This window comes from Pangasianodon hypophthalmus, chromosome 22 (assembly GCF_027358585.1).
Source record: "Pangasianodon hypophthalmus isolate fPanHyp1 chromosome 22, fPanHyp1.pri, whole genome shotgun sequence".
NCBI classification, from domain to species: Eukaryota; Metazoa; Chordata; class Actinopteri; order Siluriformes; family Pangasiidae; genus Pangasianodon; species Pangasianodon hypophthalmus.
Window position 1 is genome coordinate 9,932,104 of NC_069731.1, and position 20,800 is coordinate 9,952,903.

Genomic DNA, 20,800 nt, shown 5'->3' on the forward strand with positions numbered 1-20,800 from the left:
TGTCCATACTGCAGGCGTGATAGAGGCGGTCTCCCATGACGTCATTCTTACCGAAAGTTCTTTTAAGGACACACGTAACAGAGAACCTCAATGCAGTGGCTCATATACATATACTGTATACAGTTAGGTCCGGAAGTATTTGGACAGTGACAGATTTTTGTGATTTTGCTTTATACACCCGTACCTGTCAACCCTCTCGTTTTTCCCGGGATTCTCCCGTATTTTACGATTCATCCCGTTTAAATATTTTCCCGTATTTCTCCCGTATTTTTAATCTTTCTATAAAAAAAAATCCCACTGGGTGTAATTGATATGTTTGCTACATTCGCCTCCGGTAAAGCAGGTGGCAGTATACAGAACATTAGCTGTAACATCTACAGAACTCACTCAAACGGCACCCGCCAATAAAACAAGTAGAAGAAGAATAGCGGTCGAAGAAGAACAGCATCCCGAGGATGGAAGAACGTGAGAGAGATGGTGTTGGAGTACCTGCAAAAAAGGCAGGTACAAAAAACTTTGTGCAAGTATCTTGGTGTGTGTGAACCCCCCAACTGAGTCAAACCGAAAAGTAAACATATTTTATTTTTTATTATTAGTATTTATGTACATTTATGTATCATTTAGTTTTTTATATAATTATTATCGTATTGTAATTTTTTTATGTTTAACTTGTTAATGCTCTAAATCCCTCACAACAGGTTGTTTGTTCTTTCACTGTTAAAATCCAATTGTCAATAAAAAATAAATAAATAATAAAAGTCGCGGTCGGATTTCCCTTATTTTCAAATCCCAATGTTGACAGGTATGTATACACCACCACAATGGATTTGAAATAAAACAATCAAGATGAGATCGAAGTGTAGACTTACAGTTTTATTTTAAGAGGTTCCACAAAAATATGGCATTTACCATTCAGGAACTACAGCCATTTTCATCAAAGTGCCTCCATTTTCAGGGGCTCAAAGGTATTTGGACAAAGTGACATCATTGTAAATATAACCACAATTTTAATACTTGTGAAAATGAAAAACTGAAAATCCTTTGCAGTCAATGGCTGCTTGAAGTCTGGAGCCCATGGACATCAAGTTTCCACTGAGTTTCCTCCCTGGAGATGCTTTGCCAGGCCTTCACTGGAGCCACCTTCAGTTGCTGCTTGTTTGTGGGTCTTTCTGCCTTCAGCCTTATCTTCAGTAAGTGAAAAGCATGCTCTATTGGGTTGAGATCAGACAATTGACTTGGCCTGAGCTATGAAATCTGCCAATCATGTGGCAGCAGCACAATGCAAAAAATCATGCAGATACAGGTCAAGCGCTTCAGTTGATATTCATGTCAAACATCAGAGTGAAGAAAAAGTGTGATCTCTGTGACTCTGATCGTGGCATGGATGTTAGTACCAGAAGACTGGTTTGAGTATTTCAGAAACTGCAGATCTCCTCCAAATTTCACACACAACAGTCCCTAGATTTTACACAGAATGGTGGAAAAAACAAAAAACACTGAATGAGTGACAGCGCAGTGGGTAGAAACACCTTGTTTACAAGAGAGGTCAGAAGAAAATGGCCAGATTGGTTCGAGCTGCCAGGAAGGATATAGTAACACAAATAATCATTCTTTACAACTGTGGTAAGCACAAAAGCATCTCAGCATGCACAAAACATCAACCTTGAGATGGATGGGCTACAACAGCAGAAGACCACATTGGGTTCCATTCCTATCAGCCGAGAACAGGAATCCGAGGCTATCATGGGCACAGATTCACTGAAACTGGACAGTTAAAGTTTAGGGGAAAATAAATAAATAAATCACCTAGTCTTTTTCCAGTCTTCAACTGTCCAGTTTCAGCAAGTCTGTGTCCATGATAGCCTCAGATGCTTGTATATACTTCCTGTCAGCTCAAACCAGTCTGGTCATTCTCCTCTGATCTCTCTCTTCAACGGTGCTTCAGCCTGCAGACCCTCCTGTTTTTTACTCCTGTTTTTTGTTTTTCATACCATTCTGTGTAAATACTAGAGACTGTTGTGTGTGAAAATCCCAGGAGATCAGCAGTTTCTGAAGTTTCTGAAGTTTCTGAACTGGTCGACCTGGCACCAACAACCAAGCCATGGTTAAAGTCAGAGATCACATTTTTCCCCATTCTGATGCTTGATGTGAATATTAACTGAAGCTGCTGACCTGTATTTGCATGATTTTATGCATTGTGCTGCTGCCACATGATCGGCGGATTGGATAACTGCATGAATGTGCAGATGTACAGGTGTTCCTATTAAAGTGGACAGTGAGTGTATAACATCAGGAACACCAAAAGGCCACGGAAGACAACTAAAGCGGATGGTCGCCGAATTCTTTCCTTGTTGAAGAAAAACCATTCACAACATCTAGCCAATTCAAGGACACTCTGGAGGAGGTAGGCATAGCAAAGTCTATAATCAAGACTTCATGAATGTAAATACAGACAGTTTACCTCAAGATACAAACTACTGTTCAAGAACAGTAGTGTTCAAGAAACTACACTCAAGAACAGAAAGGCCAGATTAGATTTTGCTTTAAAAAAAAAACTGAACAGTTCTGATACAAGATTCACTTGTACCAGAATGATGGGAAGAGAAGAGTATGGAAAAGGAAAGGATTCAAAGAAAAGAAATTAAATGTTCTTAAATGTCCACAGATTTCAGACTTCATGTAGTTATTGACTGCAAAGGATCTGCATTCCTTTTAAGTATTAAAAATAATCATAATATTTATGATTATATTAATATGTCCAATTACTTTTGTGTCTGTGAAAATGGAGGGACTCTGTTATAGAAAAAAAATGGCTGTAATTCTTAAACATTAATGCAATATTTTTGTTAACACCCAACAGAAATAGCAGCTGCACCACTACTCCCGGTGAATATATACAATATGTCGATATTTACAAAAAAAAATACAGCAGTGTGACTATTTACAAACCTAGGCAGCAGACAATAACCAAGGGACAGATCAAGCTCACAGTCAGGATAGACACCGTTCGAAACCAGAAATACACAACAAAAGCACAGAATGGATTAACGAGTACAACCACAAATGCAATCGGGTGAGCACAGACAATTCAAAGCTGGGGGCATTGGTTTTCATCACTTCTAAATACTGTTGCCCATTGATGACATCATTCTGGGTCAGAAGTGGCAACACAAGGCTGATGAAGCAGCAGCTGAAGCAGAGTAGGAAGGCCCAGACGTTAGTCTGAAATGGACCAACCTGCACAGCCATCATAGCAAAACTGTATCAATTGCAGTCCGAAGCCATCTTCATGGTTTCTAAGTGGTACCATCCACAGTAATCTCATGTATCTTTAGGCTGTCCATATGGGGCTATCCTCAGCAGCAGCAAGTGGTTTCCAAGTGATGAGAACTCCAATCAGAAGTAAGGCATCAGGCCAGATCAGGCAGGTCCAGAGAGCAGAAGGGGTCAGGATCAATGATATCTCAGGAGTAGAATGTGTAGCTCGACAGAGAGAGAGAGAGAGAAAGAGAGAAACACAGATTATTAGGTATTCTTATTGTCAAGTAATCGTTAAGGACAATGTACATTGTGTGCAAAGTGCAAGCAAGGACTCAGGCAAGACTAGCTATGACAGCATAACAAAAGGGAGAGCCAGAAAGCAACACAGACACAAGGGTGCCTTGGGTCATAAACCAGCCAGCCACTCCACCTTCAACAAACATGAGTGAACGTGGGAGACGCAACAGCATCCAAAAATCCCAGTTCACCACTCTATGCCCGTGAACCCTCTAGATCTGCTCCTTTGCCTAAGAAAAAACTATTCACAAAAGGCTTAACTAAATAAATGTTTTCAGCCTAGACTTAAACACTGAGACTGTGTCTGAGTCCCAAACACTAATTCTGGAGACAAATGCAGTGTGGATCAGATAGGGGTGATGTAGTCATATCTTCTGGTTGTAGTAAGGATTCTCACTGCTGCATTCTGGACTAGCTGGAGCTTGTTTATGCACCTAGTGGAACATCCAGACAGTAAGGCATTACAATATTCCAACCTAGAGGTAACAAACGCATGAACTAGTTTTTCTGCATCATGTTGTGACATTATATTTGTTACCTTGGCAATATTTCTGAGATGAAAGAAGGCTATTCTAGTAATATTATCTACAAGAGCTCCAAATGAAAGACTGGAGTCAATAATCACACCAAGGTCTTTTACTGCTGCACTTGATGAAAGGCCATCCAGAGTTACTATGTAGTCAGAAAGCTTACTTCTAAGTGTATGTGGTCCTAGTACACGTACTTCTTGTCAGAATTAAATGTAGAAGGAAGTTACTAAGCATCCATTGTCTAATGTCCTTTACACATTCCTCAACTTTATTAAGCTGGTTGTCTCTCATCTGGCTTTGCTGAAACATACAACTGTGTCATCAACATAACATTGGAAGCTAATACCATGTTTACGAATAATTTTATCCAGAGGTAGCATATATAAAGAAAAAAGCAGTGGGCCTAAAACAGAACTTTGTGGAACACCAAACTTTACCTTAGTATGCTTAGAGAACGATCAGTCAAATAAGACCTGAGCCAGGAGAGGGCCGTTCCCTTAACTTCAACAACATTTTCTAGTCTATCAAGGAGAATAGCATGATCGATGGTGTCAAAAGCTGCACTAAGTTCAAGCAACACAAGCAAGGAGACACAGTCCTGATCAAAGACCAGTAGTACGTCATTTACCACTTTAACCAGTGCTGTCTGTGCTATGATGAGGCTTAAATCCTGACTGATACATTTCATAAATGTTATTCCTATGTGGTATGAGCATAACTGCTTTGCTACAACCTTTTTCTAGGATCTTGGACAGCCGACAGAGGTGGAGGTCAGGTTTTTTAATTCATGGATTTGATAACTACTAGTTTAGAAGATTTACATACATAGCCAGTGCTAATGGAAGAACTGATTATTTTTAGAAGATTGCTAATCTGATTGAAGAACCATGTAGGTAAGGGATCTAGTACACAAGTTGATGATTTTGATGAGGAAATTAGTGAAATTAGTTCAGTCTCTCGAAGGGGACTAAAAACATTCTAATTGCTGATCTGATATAGTGATATATAGTGTGTGTATATATTGTGTAACCTGTCTGCCTATTGGTATGTTTGTGTGAGGTGGGTGGAAACAGGAGAAACCAGACCAAACCCATGCAGACAAGGGGACATCATCTGAAACTTCACACAGATGGTAACGTGAGCTCAGGATCAAATCAGGGACCGTTATTGTGAGGCAGCAACCATCATCAGTGTGCGACAGACTTCTTTTAAGTCTGATGGTTTGTGAGTAACAGTGCACATTTTAAACCAAAATTCCAATCTCTTTGGTGTCACGCCTATGTAGGTACCATTCATCCACAGATAGGGGGCGCACCATGACTAAAGTACTTTTACAGCAACCAGTAGTACATTCACACAAAAATGAAAATTGTGTCATCATTACTCACCCTCATATTGTTCCAAGCCTGTATGACCTACTTCTGTGAAATCCAAAAAGAGATGTAAGGCAGAATGTTAACCTCAGTCATTATCTCCTTCTGTGTTTCATGAAAGAACCTCATTATGTTTATAAGTTATCCTGAACATTTTGGTGTTGTTAGAGCAAATAACTACTAATAATCATAATATATTTAATCAATCAAATCTTTAATATAATTTCTATTTTCAGAATAAATGTAATATCTCCTATGGCGGCAAAAGCATCATTTAAAAGGACCACAAAAGACTGGCAACTCTGTACTGAATTCAAATCTGAATTTATTTTAAGTTAAAGTATTAAACTTACAATTTATCAACAAAACAAATCAAACTATTTTCACTTTTCACTTATCGCAATTCTGCAATTGTTGTAGTTTAAACCAAAAACAAATCATCATAAACTATCTTCATTTACAACTTAGATCAACTAGATTCTGCGATTATTGTGGTTTAAAGCAAAGATATTCACAAACTCATCTAGTCAACTAATGTAAACCTGTCTAGTTTCCTTACTGCTTTTTGTGCATGGCATGGATAAACCTCCGCTAAATTGACAATGTAGTTTTTGAAAGCATTAAAACAATTAATTGAATTTTGATTTCATGAGCTCATCTGTAACGACGTGCTCGTACACGAAGCGTCGGACTCCTCCACTGGCTCGTTGAAACATGTGCTGCGGAAACTCTCGCGAGAGCGTATAGCAGCAGCAGCAGCTGCTGCTTCTTCTTCTTCTTCTTCTTCCTCTTCTTCTTCCTCTTCTTCTGTTGTTTACTGGCGGTTGGCAAACAACTTATAGGTGCATTACCGCCACCTTCTGGAGTGGAGTGTGATCAGGATGGCTACCTACTACTAACTCCTATTAAATCCTTCTAGAGAGTCCAGTACTTTCTAAAAACTGGAAAATCGCTTTGTAAACTACATCTCCAGAACTTTAACTTCTTAAGATTTCTTTTATATCGAGTACCATTTTATTTGTTTTGATACAATTCTTAAGTCTCTGTTCTCCCTATATTTGGGACAATGTACAAACACATGCTCTACAGTTTCTGATGCTTCACAGTAGTCACACTTTCCATTAGCATGTTTCTTCATTATTTTCAGTGTACTGTTCAGTCATGTATGACCAAGCCTCATTCTAGAAATCATATCCTCCTCCCTCCTATTTCTATAACTATTTCTTGTTTCACCTACTTTCCTTTGGATGATATAGTAGTTTCGACCCTTACTTTCTGCATCCCATTCCTCTTGCCATTTCCTTTTGACTCCTGATTTGATTATACTTTTAACCTCAGATTTGCTATATTTTACTGTTAGTTCTATTTCTTCATGCTTAATTGCACGTTTTGCATATTTGTCCGCTAGGTCATTGCCTTCCACTCCTATATGTGCCGGAATCCATATGAAATTGATTGTTATACCTGCATGTTTGCACCCAAACACTGTATTAATAATATCAATCACTATGTCCTGTCTCGAGCCAGACTGCATATTTTTGACACTAACTAATGAACTACTGGAATCAGAGCACAATAGAACTTTTGATAGTTTGACTTGTTCTACCCAGGTCAGAGCAATTAGAATAGCTAACAGTGCACCTGTATAGACTGATAAGTTATCATTTACTCTCTTGCTTGAAACTATGTTTATCTCTGGAATAATAAATGCTACACCTACTCTGCCATTTTCTGTTTTAGATGCATCTGTAAATACTTTCATATATTCAAGTCAAGAGGCTTTTATTCAGAGTAATTCGTCTCTATATATTTATTTACTTCATCTTTATTATAATGTTCTTTTCTTTTTCCTAATAGGGTCATATCAGCCCTTACTTCCTCCAGGATCCATGGAGGGACACTAGAGAATGGCACTGTTGGACTTAATTCTTTGTCACCAAGCCTGTAATTATTTATTTTATTCTCTATTGTTCAATCAAAACTTCTCAAGCTTCCCTTTTCTTTCTCCTGACATGGTTTTTCACCTATCTCCACTTGTAGAGCTGGAACTGGAGTTGTTTTAATAGCACCACAGCACAGTCTCAACACCTGATATTGAATACAGTCTAGTTTTTTCAACAATGTTTCCGAATGCTGATTCGTATATCATACTGCCATAATTGAATGTTGATCTGATTAAACCTATATAAATGATTTTCAGGGTTGATTTATTTGCTCCCCACTCTCTGCATCTCAAACATCTAATAATATTCATTACCTTTTTACATTTTTCTACCATTTTCCCTATATGTACTGACCAAGTGAGTTTCTTATCAAACTAGATTCCTAAATACCTGAAGTTATTTACGTTTTCTAAGTTTTTCCCATATAATTTAAGCTTGACTTGATTATCAGTTTTCCTTTTTGTAAAGAACACAACTTTTGTTTTTGCCACTGAAAACCTAAAACCCCACTCCAGTGCCCATTCCTCTACCTTCCCTATAGCTTCTTGTAATTTTTTGACTATATAGTCTATATTTCTACCCCTTTTCCACATAACTCCATCAGCAAATAAAGCAATCCCGACAGATTTTTCTATATTGCTAAATACTTCATTTATCTTTATTGAAAACAATACTGGACTTATTATACTTCCTTGAGGTGTTCCATTCTCTACTGGATAATTGCCACTAATGTAATGTTATTCCCTATTCTTACTGAGCTCTTCCTATCAGTTAAGAAGTTTCTTATCCATTTATACATTTTTCCTTTTATTCCTACCTGATGTAATCTTATTAATAAACCTTCTTTCCAGAGCATATCATATGCTTTTTCTTCGTCAAAAAATATTGCTACCACACTTTCCTTGTTAACTTGGTTCTGATTTTGTGTTCTAAACATAGAGCTGGGTCTATCGTAGTTCTTCCTTTCCTAAATCCACTCTGATAACATTTTAATATACCTTTAGTGTCCAAATAATAAACCAGCCTTTCATTAATCATTTTTTCCGTAATTTTTCCTATATGGGATGTTAAAGCTATCGGCCTGTAACTCTCAGCTAGGCTTGAGTCTTTACCTGGTTTACATATAGGAATTATCACAGACTCTTTCCATTGTGAGGGCAAAACCCCTTTTTCCCATATTTTATTGTACATCATTAGTAATATTTCTTTACCTTTCTCACTAAGATTTTTAAGCATGAAATAACTTATTTGGTCTTTGCCTGGAGCTGGTTTCCCTGATTTCCTTAATGCATTTTCCAGTTCAGTAATTGAAAACATCACATTCATTGTATTTCCATATTCCTTTTCATCTTGCAGTTCCTCTGTGTATTTTCTTTTTGTTTTTTCTGTCTCCCTTTTTTCGTCAATACTCAAATTATTTATACTGTGTACTTTAACAAATGTTCGCACCAATAATTCTGCTTTATCTTTATCGTCTACAGTCATATTTGTACCATTTTTCATTATAGGATATCCAGATTCTTTTCTATTTCCAGACTTTCTTTTAATCATGCTCCAAACTCTTTCTAATGGTGTTTCTCTGCCTAATGAGTCACAATATTTTTTCCAATATTCTTTTTTAGTCTTCTTTATTATATTCCTTACAATTGCCTGTTTCCTTTTATAATCAATTAAATTCTGACAGCAAAGTGTTCTTTTTTTCACAATTTGAAAGCCTTATTCCTACTTTGTATTGCTTCTGTGCACCTTTCTGTCCACCATGGCACTATTTTCTTCTTTGATTTACTGCATTGTTTTGGAATCGACTCTTTTGCTACTTCTAATATAGCTCTACTGATTTCTGAATTAATAACATTACTCGGTTGTTCTATATCTATTGTTTGTACCTTTTTCTCACTTAGTATTCTAAATTTATTCCAAACTGCTTTCAAATTCCATCTGCCTTTTCTTTTTTCCTGTTCTATTTCATTTATAATTCCTATATTTATGAATACTGGATAGTGGTCACTACCTATTGTGCGCTCCCTAGATGCATCCCAAGTACTTATCCCAGCTAGTGATTGTGATACAAGCGTCAAATCAAGTGCTGACTCTGTGCCCTTCCCCAAATTCACTCTTGTGCCTGATCCATCATTTAAACGCACCAGTTCTTTTTCATCCATTAACTCTTCTATTACTTCCCCATTTGCATCTTCTTGATCCCCCCACACTGTGCTGTGCGCATTAAAATCTCCACACCAGATGATTTTCCCTCTCCAATGTTCCAGAATCCTCTCTAGTTTTTCCTTCTCTAATTTCTTGCATGGGTTATAAAAGTTTATTATTTTCACATTTCCTTTCTTGGTCCAGATTTCAACAACTATTAGTTCTAAGTCTTGTGTTGTTTGAACCCGTGAATGGTTTATACCTTCTTCAATGAATACAGCACATCTTCCTCCATTCCCACTGTCTCTATCTTTGCGAATACTGGAATACCCATGAATAACAAAATCTAGATTTGGTTTAAGCCAAGTTTCTTGTATGCATATGATGTCCAGTTTCCCTTTTAACTTCTTGATGAACCCTTTGAATTCTTGACCATTTGCTAATAGACTTCTGGCATTCCACTGAAGTATTAACATTATGGTATTAATTGAGATCAGCCTTCTGAGGTTCCCTCTCCTTGACTGAGATCTGTATGTAATTTCTCCCAGGATAATTCTTTTATGTTCAAAACTTTTGCTGCTGCTTTCAGATATCCCACCATCACATTACTAGGGAGAACATCTTCCTTAAACTTCAGGAGAACAGATTCGCTGTCAACTTTCTCTCCATTTCTGAATGCTTGTAGTCGCCTAATTCCTGTGATTGTTCCTCCCTTCAACCTTTGTTTGAGTTCTTCTAGATTTTCTCCTACAGGTATTCCTCTTATTACTCCTTTCACTCCTGTCCTTTGACCAAGTACTTTTCTATCTACAATTTCCTTTTTACAGACACTTTGAAGCTTTAACGCCTTGTTTCTTTGCTCTGCACTTTTACACTTTACCAACAGGCTACCGTCTCGCAATACTTTAGCCATGTCGTCATCCCCAAGTGTTTTTCTCAATCTATTTGTTAGTGACATAGGACTTAGTGACAACACTTCTCTTCCTGCCTTGAATTTTAGAATGATTTTATACTCCTCCATCATTATTTTATTCCTGGCATCATACGTTTCCTCATCTTCCTCGAGTGCCCTTTTACCTGACTGTGTTACCTGTGTCATCTGAGTTCTTTCTTTCCTTCCTTCCTCCTCCTTTCCTATTATTCACAATTCTAGTCCATTCAATATCCATATTATCATCATCATCAGACAAACCACCACTATTACTTGCCATCCTAATCCAGTCACCCACCCCAAGAATCAGCCGTGGGTTAAGCTCCAGCGTCTGGGCGTTTGGAAGTAAATTAGGCTGTGTTGTGGCAGTAAAGAAATGGATCTGTCACTAAGAAACATTAATTATTCTTAAGAAAAGAACGAAAAGAACTAAATGCAATTGCAACTGAGGTGGCCAATGGAGTGGCCAGGCTTCAGGCCATGGCCACCTCTCCCCTCAGCTCCGCCCCTGTTATCTCCCTGGTTTAACCCGCTCAGCAGTGTAAAATCAATCAGCGATCAAGTAGCATCCCGCATGTTGTTGTCTTTCATTTTATTGTTCTGCAAATTTACTTTCACTTTTAAGATAGGTAAAAATAACTATATATATATATATATATATATATATATATATATATATATATATATATATATATATAAAAAAAAATTTTTTTAGTTTATATATATATATATATATATATATATATATATATATATATATATATATATATATATATATGTATATACACACACACACACACACACACACATATATATATATATATATATATATATATATATATATATATATATAAACTAAAAATTTTTTGTTATTTTTATTTGGCTTCATGCTTTCATAGCCTCATTAAACTTGATTGAGCTTGTTTAGCCTGTGTACTCATGAATACTATTGTAGGAGACTTTAACATTCATGTTGACGATGCTAATGACGACTTAGGACTCGCATTTATGGACTTATTAAATTCATTTGGGGTTAAACAAAACATTACTAGACCAACTCATCGTTTTAAACATACACTAGATTTAATTATATCACATGGAACAGATGTCACTGAAATAGATATTCTACCTCAAAGCGATGATATCACAGACCATCACCTCTTGGTGTACACTTTACCTGTAGAACATATTAGCCATGTCCCTCCACGTTATCGATTCGGTAGAAATATTATTCCGACCACTAAAGACAGATTCACATGTAATCTGCCAGATCTCCCTAAATGCAGATGATCTAGATGACGTGACTAACAGCATAGGCACTATTTTCACCAGCACACTAGACACTGTTGCCCCCATCCGATTAAAAAAGGTCAGAGATAAAACACCTGCAACATGGTACAATAGTCATACTCACGCCCTCAAGAGAGCAACCCGTAACCTCGAGCGAAAGTGGAGAAAAAATAAATTAGCAGTTTTTAGAATTGCGTATAAAGACAGTATGTCTAGCTATAGACAGGCTCTAAAAGCTGCTAGGGCTGAGCATCTGAGCAAACTGATAGCAATAAACCAAAACAATCCCAGATTCTTATTTAGTACAGTGGCTAGACTAACAAAACATCAGATATCTGAAGAGAGTAGTCCATTACAGTTTAGTAGTGAGGACTTTATGAATTTCTTCACAGAAAAAATTGATAGTATTAGGAACAAAATACTGGATGTTCAACCTTTGATAGCTTCCTGTGATCTAGTGCAGCCTGAAGCTCCACATTTAGTGCTAAAGTGCTTTACAGGTATAGGACAGGAAGAGCTTTATAAACTTATCACCACGGCTAAATCAACTACGTGTTTGTTAGATCCAATCCCAACTAGATTGCTGAAAGAAGTGATACATACAGCTGGAGAGCCTCTTCTCAACATTATTAATTCCTTGTTATATTTAGGTCACGTCCCAAAACCTCTCAAGTTAGCAGTTATTAAGCCTCTTCTTAAGAAACATAAACTAGACCCTAATGAATTATCAAATTACAGACCAATTTCAAACCTTCCGTTTATATCTAAAATATTAGAAAAGGTTGTGTCTTGCTCAGTTATGCTCCTTCTTACAGGAAAACAATATCCTTGAAGAATTTCAGTCAGGTTTCAGGCCCCAACATAGCACAGAAACTGCGCTAGTAAAAATCACAAATTACTTGTTTTTAGCTTCGGACCAAGGCTGCATCTCAATATTAGTCTTACTTGATCTTAGTGCTGCACTATCGATCATAACATTCTTGTAGATCGCTTACAAAATCACATAGGTATTCAGGGACAGGCATTAAAATGGTTTAGATTCTACCTGTCTGATCGATACCATTTTGTAGATTTAAATGGAGAACTATCCAGTGTAATGCCAGTGAAATATGGGGTTCCACAAGGATCAGTTTTAGGACCTCTGCTGTTCTCAATTTACATGCTTCCCTTGGGTAACATCATTATAAGACATGGGATTAGTTTCCAATGTTATGCTGACGATACCCGGTTATACATCTCATCAAAACCAGATGAAATAAATAAATTGTCTAGATTAACTGAGTGTGTTAAAGATATAAAATATTGGATGACTGATAATTTTCTATTACTAAATCCTGATAAGACAGAGATATTACTTATTGGTCCAAAAACCAGTACACAAAAGCTCTCACAATTCAACTTGCATTTAGAAGGATGTACTATTACTACTAGCTCGACAGTGAAAGACCTGGGCGTAATATTAGACAGCAGCTTGTTTTTTGAAAATCATATTTCCAATATTACTAAAACAGCCTTCTTCCACCTTAGAAACATTGCCAAGCTTAGGAACATTTTATCTGTATCTGATGCAGAAAAGCTAGTTCATGCATTCATGACCCCCAGACTGGACTATTGTAGTGCATTGCTAGGTGGTTGTCCTGCATCTTCAATAAACAAGCTACAGTTAGTCCAGAATGCAGCCGCCAGAGTTCTTACTAGGTCAAGAAAAATGATCACATAACCCCAATATTATCATCCCTGCACTGGCTACCTGTTAAGTTTAGAATTGATTATAAACTAGCACTACTTACGTACAAGGCTCTAAATGGTTTAGCTCCCACGTATCTAGCCAGTCTTCTAACACGTCACAATCCACCACGCTCCTTAAGATCTCAAAACTCCGGACTTCTGGTAGTCCCCAGAATATCAAAGTCTACAAAAGGGGTAGAGCATTTTCGTATTTAGCTCCTAAACTTTGGAATAGCCTTCCTGACAGTGTTCGGTGCTCAGACACAGTCTCCCAGTTCAAACGTAGATTAAAGACATATATCTTTAGTCAGGCATACACTTAATACATACCATAACCTTGTACTTCAGTACATCTGATTAATTGCACATTATGATTTAGTGCTTGCTAATATTATGAACAGCAGCTACGCTAATTCCTTTCCACTTGTTTCCCTTCTTCTACCCATCCCGAGGCACATAGAAATTGTGCCAGCTCCAGTAGACAGAGGGCAACCCTACAAGGATCCTGAGGCATCCAGAGATGGACCAGCTCCAGCTGGTTTCTGCCTCGTGAGGATTTGGGTATTCAAAGCAACGCTGCCAACCCTATGTGGACTTTGAGGAAGACAACAACCTCCAAATTAATATACACATAAAATTCTACATGACTATACATAAATGCAGAAAGGACATTGTTCATATCACAGTCTCCAGTGTCACCCAAATGAGGATGGGTTCCCTTTTGAGTCTGGTTCCTCTCAAGGTTTCTTCCTCATATCATCTAAGGGAGTTTTTCCTTGCCACAGTCGCCTCAGGCTTGCTAACTAGGGATAATTCTGTCTAACATCTAGGACTGTTTGCATGTATTTGTTTCTGTTTGCATGTTTTTTGTTTCTTATGTTCTGTAAAGCTGCTTTGAGAATGTTCATTGTTAAAAGCGCTATACAAATAAAATTGAATTGAATATAATAGATGTTTACGTATAGTCCACATGACAAAATAACTGAATTTACACAAATGAACCTTTCAAAAGTTTACATACACTTGATTCTTAATACTGTGTGTTGCCTGGATGATCAACGAGTAACACACAGTATTAAGAATCAAGTGTATGTAAACTTGTGATAGTTGTTCATGAGTCCCTTGTTTGTCCTGAGCAGTTAAACTGCCCACTATTCTTAAGAAAAATCCTCCAGGTACTGAACATTATTTGGTTTTCCAGCATCTTCTGCATATTTGACCCCTTTCCAACAGTGGCTATTTGAGACCCATCTTTTCACACTTTGTACAACTGAGGGACTCATACACTCATAACTATAACAAAAGGTGTCCCCCAAAAGCAAATGTTGAGTGCCAGACAGCATTTTTTTTTTTTGGTGAAAAAGCTGTCAAATTACTTGCGTTTCAGTTTTGAACTGTCCGCACATCTAGGCTGATTCCTAAAATTAAAATTAAAAAAAAAAAAAATTAATTATAAAAAAAATAAATTAGTTTCTGACCCCGAGGAAATTAATTTGATTTTTTCAAAATACTTCTCTGATCTTTATTCCTCAGAATGCAACTCAAAAATTTTGAATGTCCCAAATCCATTTGATCAACTTATATTCCCTTGTGTTAATGATGGCTCGACAAATGATTTGGGTAGACCTGTGTCAATCACAGAAGTACAAGAGGCAATTCAATCACTTCAAAATGGTAAATCACCTGGCCCAGATGGCTTTACAATCGAATTTTATAAGACTTTCTCCTCCGTTCTAGCCCCAATTCTACAGAGAGTATATAATGAGGCATTTCTGTCAGGCCGGCTTCCAACAACCATGTCTGAGGCATCCATCTCATTATTGCTTAAAAAAGATAAAGATCCACTGCTTTGAAAGGTTTTAGAATGTGTTGCATTAGTGTGCACAGATGCTACAAGGGAGGAGTATAATAGTCGATTCCATGCTACAAAATTTGAGCTAAAACCGAATTTATTTAAAATAAAAAACAAATACTCCCACTCGACCCTGTCGAATGCCTTCTCAGCATTGAGGGATAACACAACTTCGGGAGTGTTGGAACTTGAAGAAAGGATGGTATTAAAAAGTTTTTAATAAAGTTTTTTATTTTAAATAAATTCGGTTTTAGCTCAGATTTTGTGGCATGGAATCGACTATTATACTCCTCCCTTGTAGCATCTGTGCACACTAATGCAACACATTCTAAAACCTTTCGCCTTTACAGAGGCACGCGCCAAGGTTGCCCCCTTTCGCCTCTATTATTTGCCTTGGCTATAGAGCCATTGGCCATTTGCGAAGTGAGGGAAAGTTTGAAGGCATTACCCGGTTTGGAACCTCTTATAAACTGTCCCTTTATGCGGACGACCTTCTTTTATATATAGCGAACCCCATTTCATGATTGCCGCCAATCCTCGAGATTTTTAACTCGTTTGGCAAATTCTCTGGTTACAAATTGAATCTTCAAAAGAGTGAACTGTTCCCTATCAATTTAGCAGCTGAGACGCTTTCCCAACATCCTTTCCCTTTTAGGTGGGCTCAGGAAGGATTCAGATATTTAGGCGTATTTATCATTAAATCAGTTACAGCCATCTTTAGAAAAAAATTTAATTCTTTGCTTGATGTCTGTAAGGCAGATATAGAGAGATGATCTTCTCTTCCAATATCACTAATTGGCCGTATTAATTTGGTTAAGATGACAAAATTTTGCCCAAATTTTTATATCTGTTTCAGCATATACCCATTTTTATTAATAAGTCTTTTTTTATCTGAATCAGACAACCAATTCATTTATTTGGGGCGGAAAATTGCACGAATTAGGAGAACAGTTCTTGAACTACCAAAGTCCAAAGGCGGCCTTGCTTTGCCAAATTTTCAGCAGTATTATTGGGCCTGTAATATCAGCAAGCTTTTGTGTATTGGACTAATTCCTCAGGAATTCCTGAACATCCAGTCTGGGCCCGAATAGAATTATCATCCTCTACATTTTCCCTTCATTCTGTAATTTGCTCTCAGCTTCCTATAAATATTAAAAGTGTCTCAGACAGTTTAGTGGTAGCAAATACTCTTAAAATATGGGTTCATTTTAGGAAGCATTTTGGGTTAATCAGACCATCAATTCTGGCACCTATTGTAAACAATTTATCTTTTCTACCATCATGTTCTGATCCAGTTTTTCGTGATTGGTCCTCAAGGGGTCTCAGTACCATTGGGGACTTTTATGATAAAGGAATATTTTTATCCTTTACAGAATTGTTACCAAGGAGCTCATTGTGGACTTCAGGAAGGAGAAGAGCGTGCCACATGATCCCATCCACATCAATGGCATGGCTGTTGAACGTGTCTCCAGCTTCAAGTTCCTAGGGACCCACATCTCAGAGAACCTGTCCTGGTCAACCAACACCTCCAGCCTGATCAAGAATGCCCATCAGCGCCTCTTCTTCCTGAGGACACTAAAGAAAAACCGCCTCTCCGCTGACATCCTGAGTAACTTTTACCGCTGTGCGATTGAGAGCATCCTTACCAACTGTATCACAGTCTGGTATGGGAATTGCTCTGTCGCAGACCGGAAGGCACTGCAGAGGTTGGTGAAAACCGCCCAACGCATCACAAAGACTCCACTACCTGCTATTGAGGTGGTCCAGAAGAAACGCTGTCTATGCCGGGCACGCAACATTCTTAAGGACTCCTCCCATCCTGCCCACAGTCTTTTCCAACTCCTCCCCTCCAGGAGGCGTTACAGGAGCCTCAAGACCAAAACCAGCAGGTTTAGGAACAGCTTTTTCCCTATAGCTGTCTCCCTACTGAACTCTGTCCCCCACTGAACTGTATATAACTATATCTAACTGTATATACATATCTGTATATATTGTTCATACCTCATCTCTGTACTTGTACATATTGTTCTCACCAGATCTTTCAACTGCCCATCTGTATATTAGTATAGCACATATGTATATTAGTTCATACTACATCTGCATATTAGTATTAGTATAGCACATCTGTATATTGTACATATTACATCTGTATATTCTTGCACTTAATCTTAATTTAATTCCACTTATCTCTCACTGCCCTTGTCTGTACATAACTGCTCTTAACTGTACATTCTGTTTATTTACTACTGTTTATACATACTGTTTATATTGTACATTCCGTTTATTTACTACTGTTTATACACACTGTTTATATTGTACATTCCGTTTATTACTACTGTTTATACACACTGTTTATACTGTACATGCTGCACTTGCTGCTTTTTGCACTTCTGATTAGATGCTAAACTGCATTTCGTTACTCTGTATTTATACATGTGTAATGACAATAAAGTTGAATCTAATCTAAAATTATCCAAGAAGTTTGATCTTCCCAACACTCATCTTTTTCGCTTCTTTTAGGTCAGACATTTTGTACAAAATCAGTTCCCCAGTTTCCTAATCTCCCTCCTGATTCAAAAATGGACACCCTTCTTTCTCTTAGTAAAGACAGAAGAGGGCTAATCTCTGTCATTTATGAATCAATAGATTTTTTAAATCCTGACCCCTCTGAATCACTCAAGAATATATGGGAACAAGAGCTAGGGGTCACTATATCTGAAACAGAGTGGGATTATATATGTGATTAAGTACATTCTTCTTAGTTTGATGCAATGCAAGATATAGTTTGATGCAATGCAAGATTCTTTATAGAGCACACTACACTAATGCCAGGCTAGCCAAAATATACCCAGACAGGAGTGACGCTTGCAATAGGTGCCAACGGTCTCCATCAAATCATACTCATGTTCCGGTCCTGTCCGAGACTGACAGAGATTTGGTCTAAAATATTTGATACTTTTGAAAAAAAACGTTAATTCATCACCCATTCCAAACCCTTTTACAGCTCTGTTTGGAATTCCTTTTAAGCCAAACTTGCCCTCATCAATGCAACAGGTTGTTGCTTTCAACACATTATTGGCCAGGAGGCTTATTCTCCTTAAGTGGAAGCATGCATCCCCTCCTTCATATAATAAATGGATAGAAGAAATTATTTTGTGCTTAAAGCTGGAAAAAATTCGTTTCTCTTTAAAAGGGTCTTTAAAAAGCTTTCATAAAACATGGAAACCATTGTTACACTATATTGATACCATTGATCTGTCACTTGAATGTTAATAAATATATTTTGATAAATAAATATATATTGAAAAAAAAAAGAAAAAGGTGTCCCCCAGGCTCTTAATGTAGTGTGTTGCCTTCTTGAGCATCAGGGAATGTTTGCAACTTTTGTAATAGTTGTGTATGAGTCCTTCAATTGGCCTCAGTGTGAAAAGATGGATCTCAACATTATATAGCTAGTGTGCCTTGTGGACTGTGTGTAAACATAGGGGCAGTACTAAATAAAAAACAAAATGCAATTTTTATGGTCCCTCTTATTTTTTAAATATTAACATTTTGCAGATTCTGCAAGGCGTATGTAAAATTATGACCCGAACTGTATATGCTCCAGTAGTCCTAATCTTACACTGCCTTAGCAAAACTAGAGTAATACCTATTTGCATTTAACCTAAATTATAGATTATGGATTATGTAAATGAAACCTTGACTCACAAATGGATGTAATCTCTGGATCAGAAATATCAGTGCATGTAATCTCTGGATCAGAAATGCAGACTTCAGCTCTAGAACTAGACATCAAGACAACACATTTTCATTTACAGTAGACATAAATTCACAGTCTGTCACTCATTAATGATGTCAATATTTTACTCACTAAAGAATCTCTCTGCAATTGTGAGCAGTCTTTGGGTCCAAAATGCTGTGAAGATTGTAGAATGAGGGACTCGTGCATGTAGTCCTGTTGACAAAGAGGAAAAAATCATTTAAGTAGAATAGTTTTATGGTTCTGCTTGTTCGGTTTCTGAAGTAAACAAAAAAAACAGGATTTCTTGTTATGTTTCTTTCTTATGAGTAAGCTAAAAGTGAAGGGAAGGAGTTACTTTATTCAAGGAAGAGCTTTCTCTACACCTGGGAGCAATCTGTTTCACACCCTATACTCTATACACTCACTCCAAACTTGCACATAATGCAAAGTATCACTCAGTGAAGACTATACTCCTGATGCTCCAAATCTTATTATTGTGATTGCACATCTGGTTCTTGATTCTCATTTTGTTTCCTGGTTAATGATCTTGTCGACCCTAGACTGCTCATCACCAGACCTTTGCCTGTATTTTTTGACCATGTTTTTGCCTTGTGTTTTTGTAATTGTTTGCCAGTTAAAATAAAGCATTTTAAGCTTCTGCTGCAGCTGTTTTTGCCACTTGACAACAAAGAGTTAATGAACAATAGATTTTTATATAGTATTAAGATGATTAAACCTCAACCCTTCAGTAACTGCTCATACAGTGCCTTGCAAAAGTATCCCCCACCCCCCACTGGAAATGTTTCCACTTTTGACTAGTGTCGCAACTTGGAATTGAAACTGACTTAATTGGGATTTTTACTGTTTACACAGTGTGTGGTTATACTGCAGGAAATTCAAATTTAATGTATGCTCAGTAGTTCCATCAGTCTGTGATGTACCTTGTGGTGTTGAAGGGGGCTTTGAAGGATCTATTTAGCATTGCAGACCACATGAAGGTGCGGCAAACTGGTAAAGAATATATAGGAATTACTCAGGGCTCCTTCACATAAAGGGACTAAAACTATTTCCGTAATGTTCTATAAGAGTATATATATAATGTGGTTCTTTGAGTTTATTGCAATTTTTGCAGAGACAAATTCTAGCGCTCTGTAAAAAGGGGAACTTTATTCGGCCATGGCGAATTCTTTGGTTCGTCTCCTTGGTTTCCTTAAATTTTGCTTTTGAACTTTTAACTTTCCTTTTAGTACTGCAGCCAGGTTCTCCTATGGCTGTGTTCAGCCATTTCTTTTTAGATTTCTTCAAACACGGAGCAGTATATCTCACTTTTCATATTCTGATTTTCTTTAAGAAAGAACAAAAATGTTAAGCTGAGAAAAATAGAATAATTATTAGCAGTACAACCACAGTCAAAGCCTTCTCATGAGGAAGCCAATGTGCCTCTCTATACATCTTACTTGCTCTGCTGTTATCAGTGCAGTAAGAGAGGAGAGAGCGTGAGAAAGCAGGAGGATGTCAGGGCAGGCTGAGCTGATGTGAGCGAAAAAGGTGCACAGGCCTATTGGAAGATAATATACAATACAATGACATATTAGTCTAATTATCTTATACAGTCTACAAGATTCTTTTATGACAAAAATGATATCACAAAAATGATAGTGGTAATTTGGTTGAAAGTGCAAAAATTAGGCAAAGAGTAAATGGGCAA

The 20,800-nt window shown here is 37.3% G+C and overlaps 1 protein-coding gene and 1 long non-coding RNA gene across 4 annotated transcripts; one reads left to right on the forward strand and one right to left on the reverse strand.

Moving 5' to 3' along the window:
- Nucleotide 1: 1 nt before the first annotated feature.
- LOC128317209 (uncharacterized) lies at nt 2–18,955 on the forward strand. Of its 3 annotated transcripts, none has more exons than XM_053228050.1 (3): nt 2–504; nt 1,048–1,190; nt 16,724–18,955. In XM_053228050.1, exons 2-3 carry the CDS (start codon nt 1,075–1,077, stop codon nt 17,295–17,297), a joined length of 690 nt encoding a protein of 229 aa, XP_053084025.1. In that variant the 5' UTR covers nt 2–504; nt 1,048–1,074; the 3' UTR covers nt 17,298–18,955. The 3 variants fall into 3 exon arrangements, 2 of the variants coding, with proteins under 2 accessions (XP_053084025.1, XP_053084024.1); XM_053228049.1 differs by having other exon boundaries at nt 8–500; XR_008300750.1 differs by lacking the exon at nt 16,724–18,955 and adding an exon at nt 7,319–11,104 and having other exon boundaries at nt 33–504.
- LOC128317210 (uncharacterized) lies at nt 848–6,265 on the reverse strand. The gene is made up of 2 exons (XR_008300751.1): nt 6,021–6,265; nt 848–5,509 (listed from the first exon to the last, which is right to left on the reverse strand). It is a non-coding gene; the product is annotated as an uncharacterized LOC128317210 (long non-coding RNA).
- Nucleotides 18,956–20,800: the final 1,845 nt, after the last annotated feature.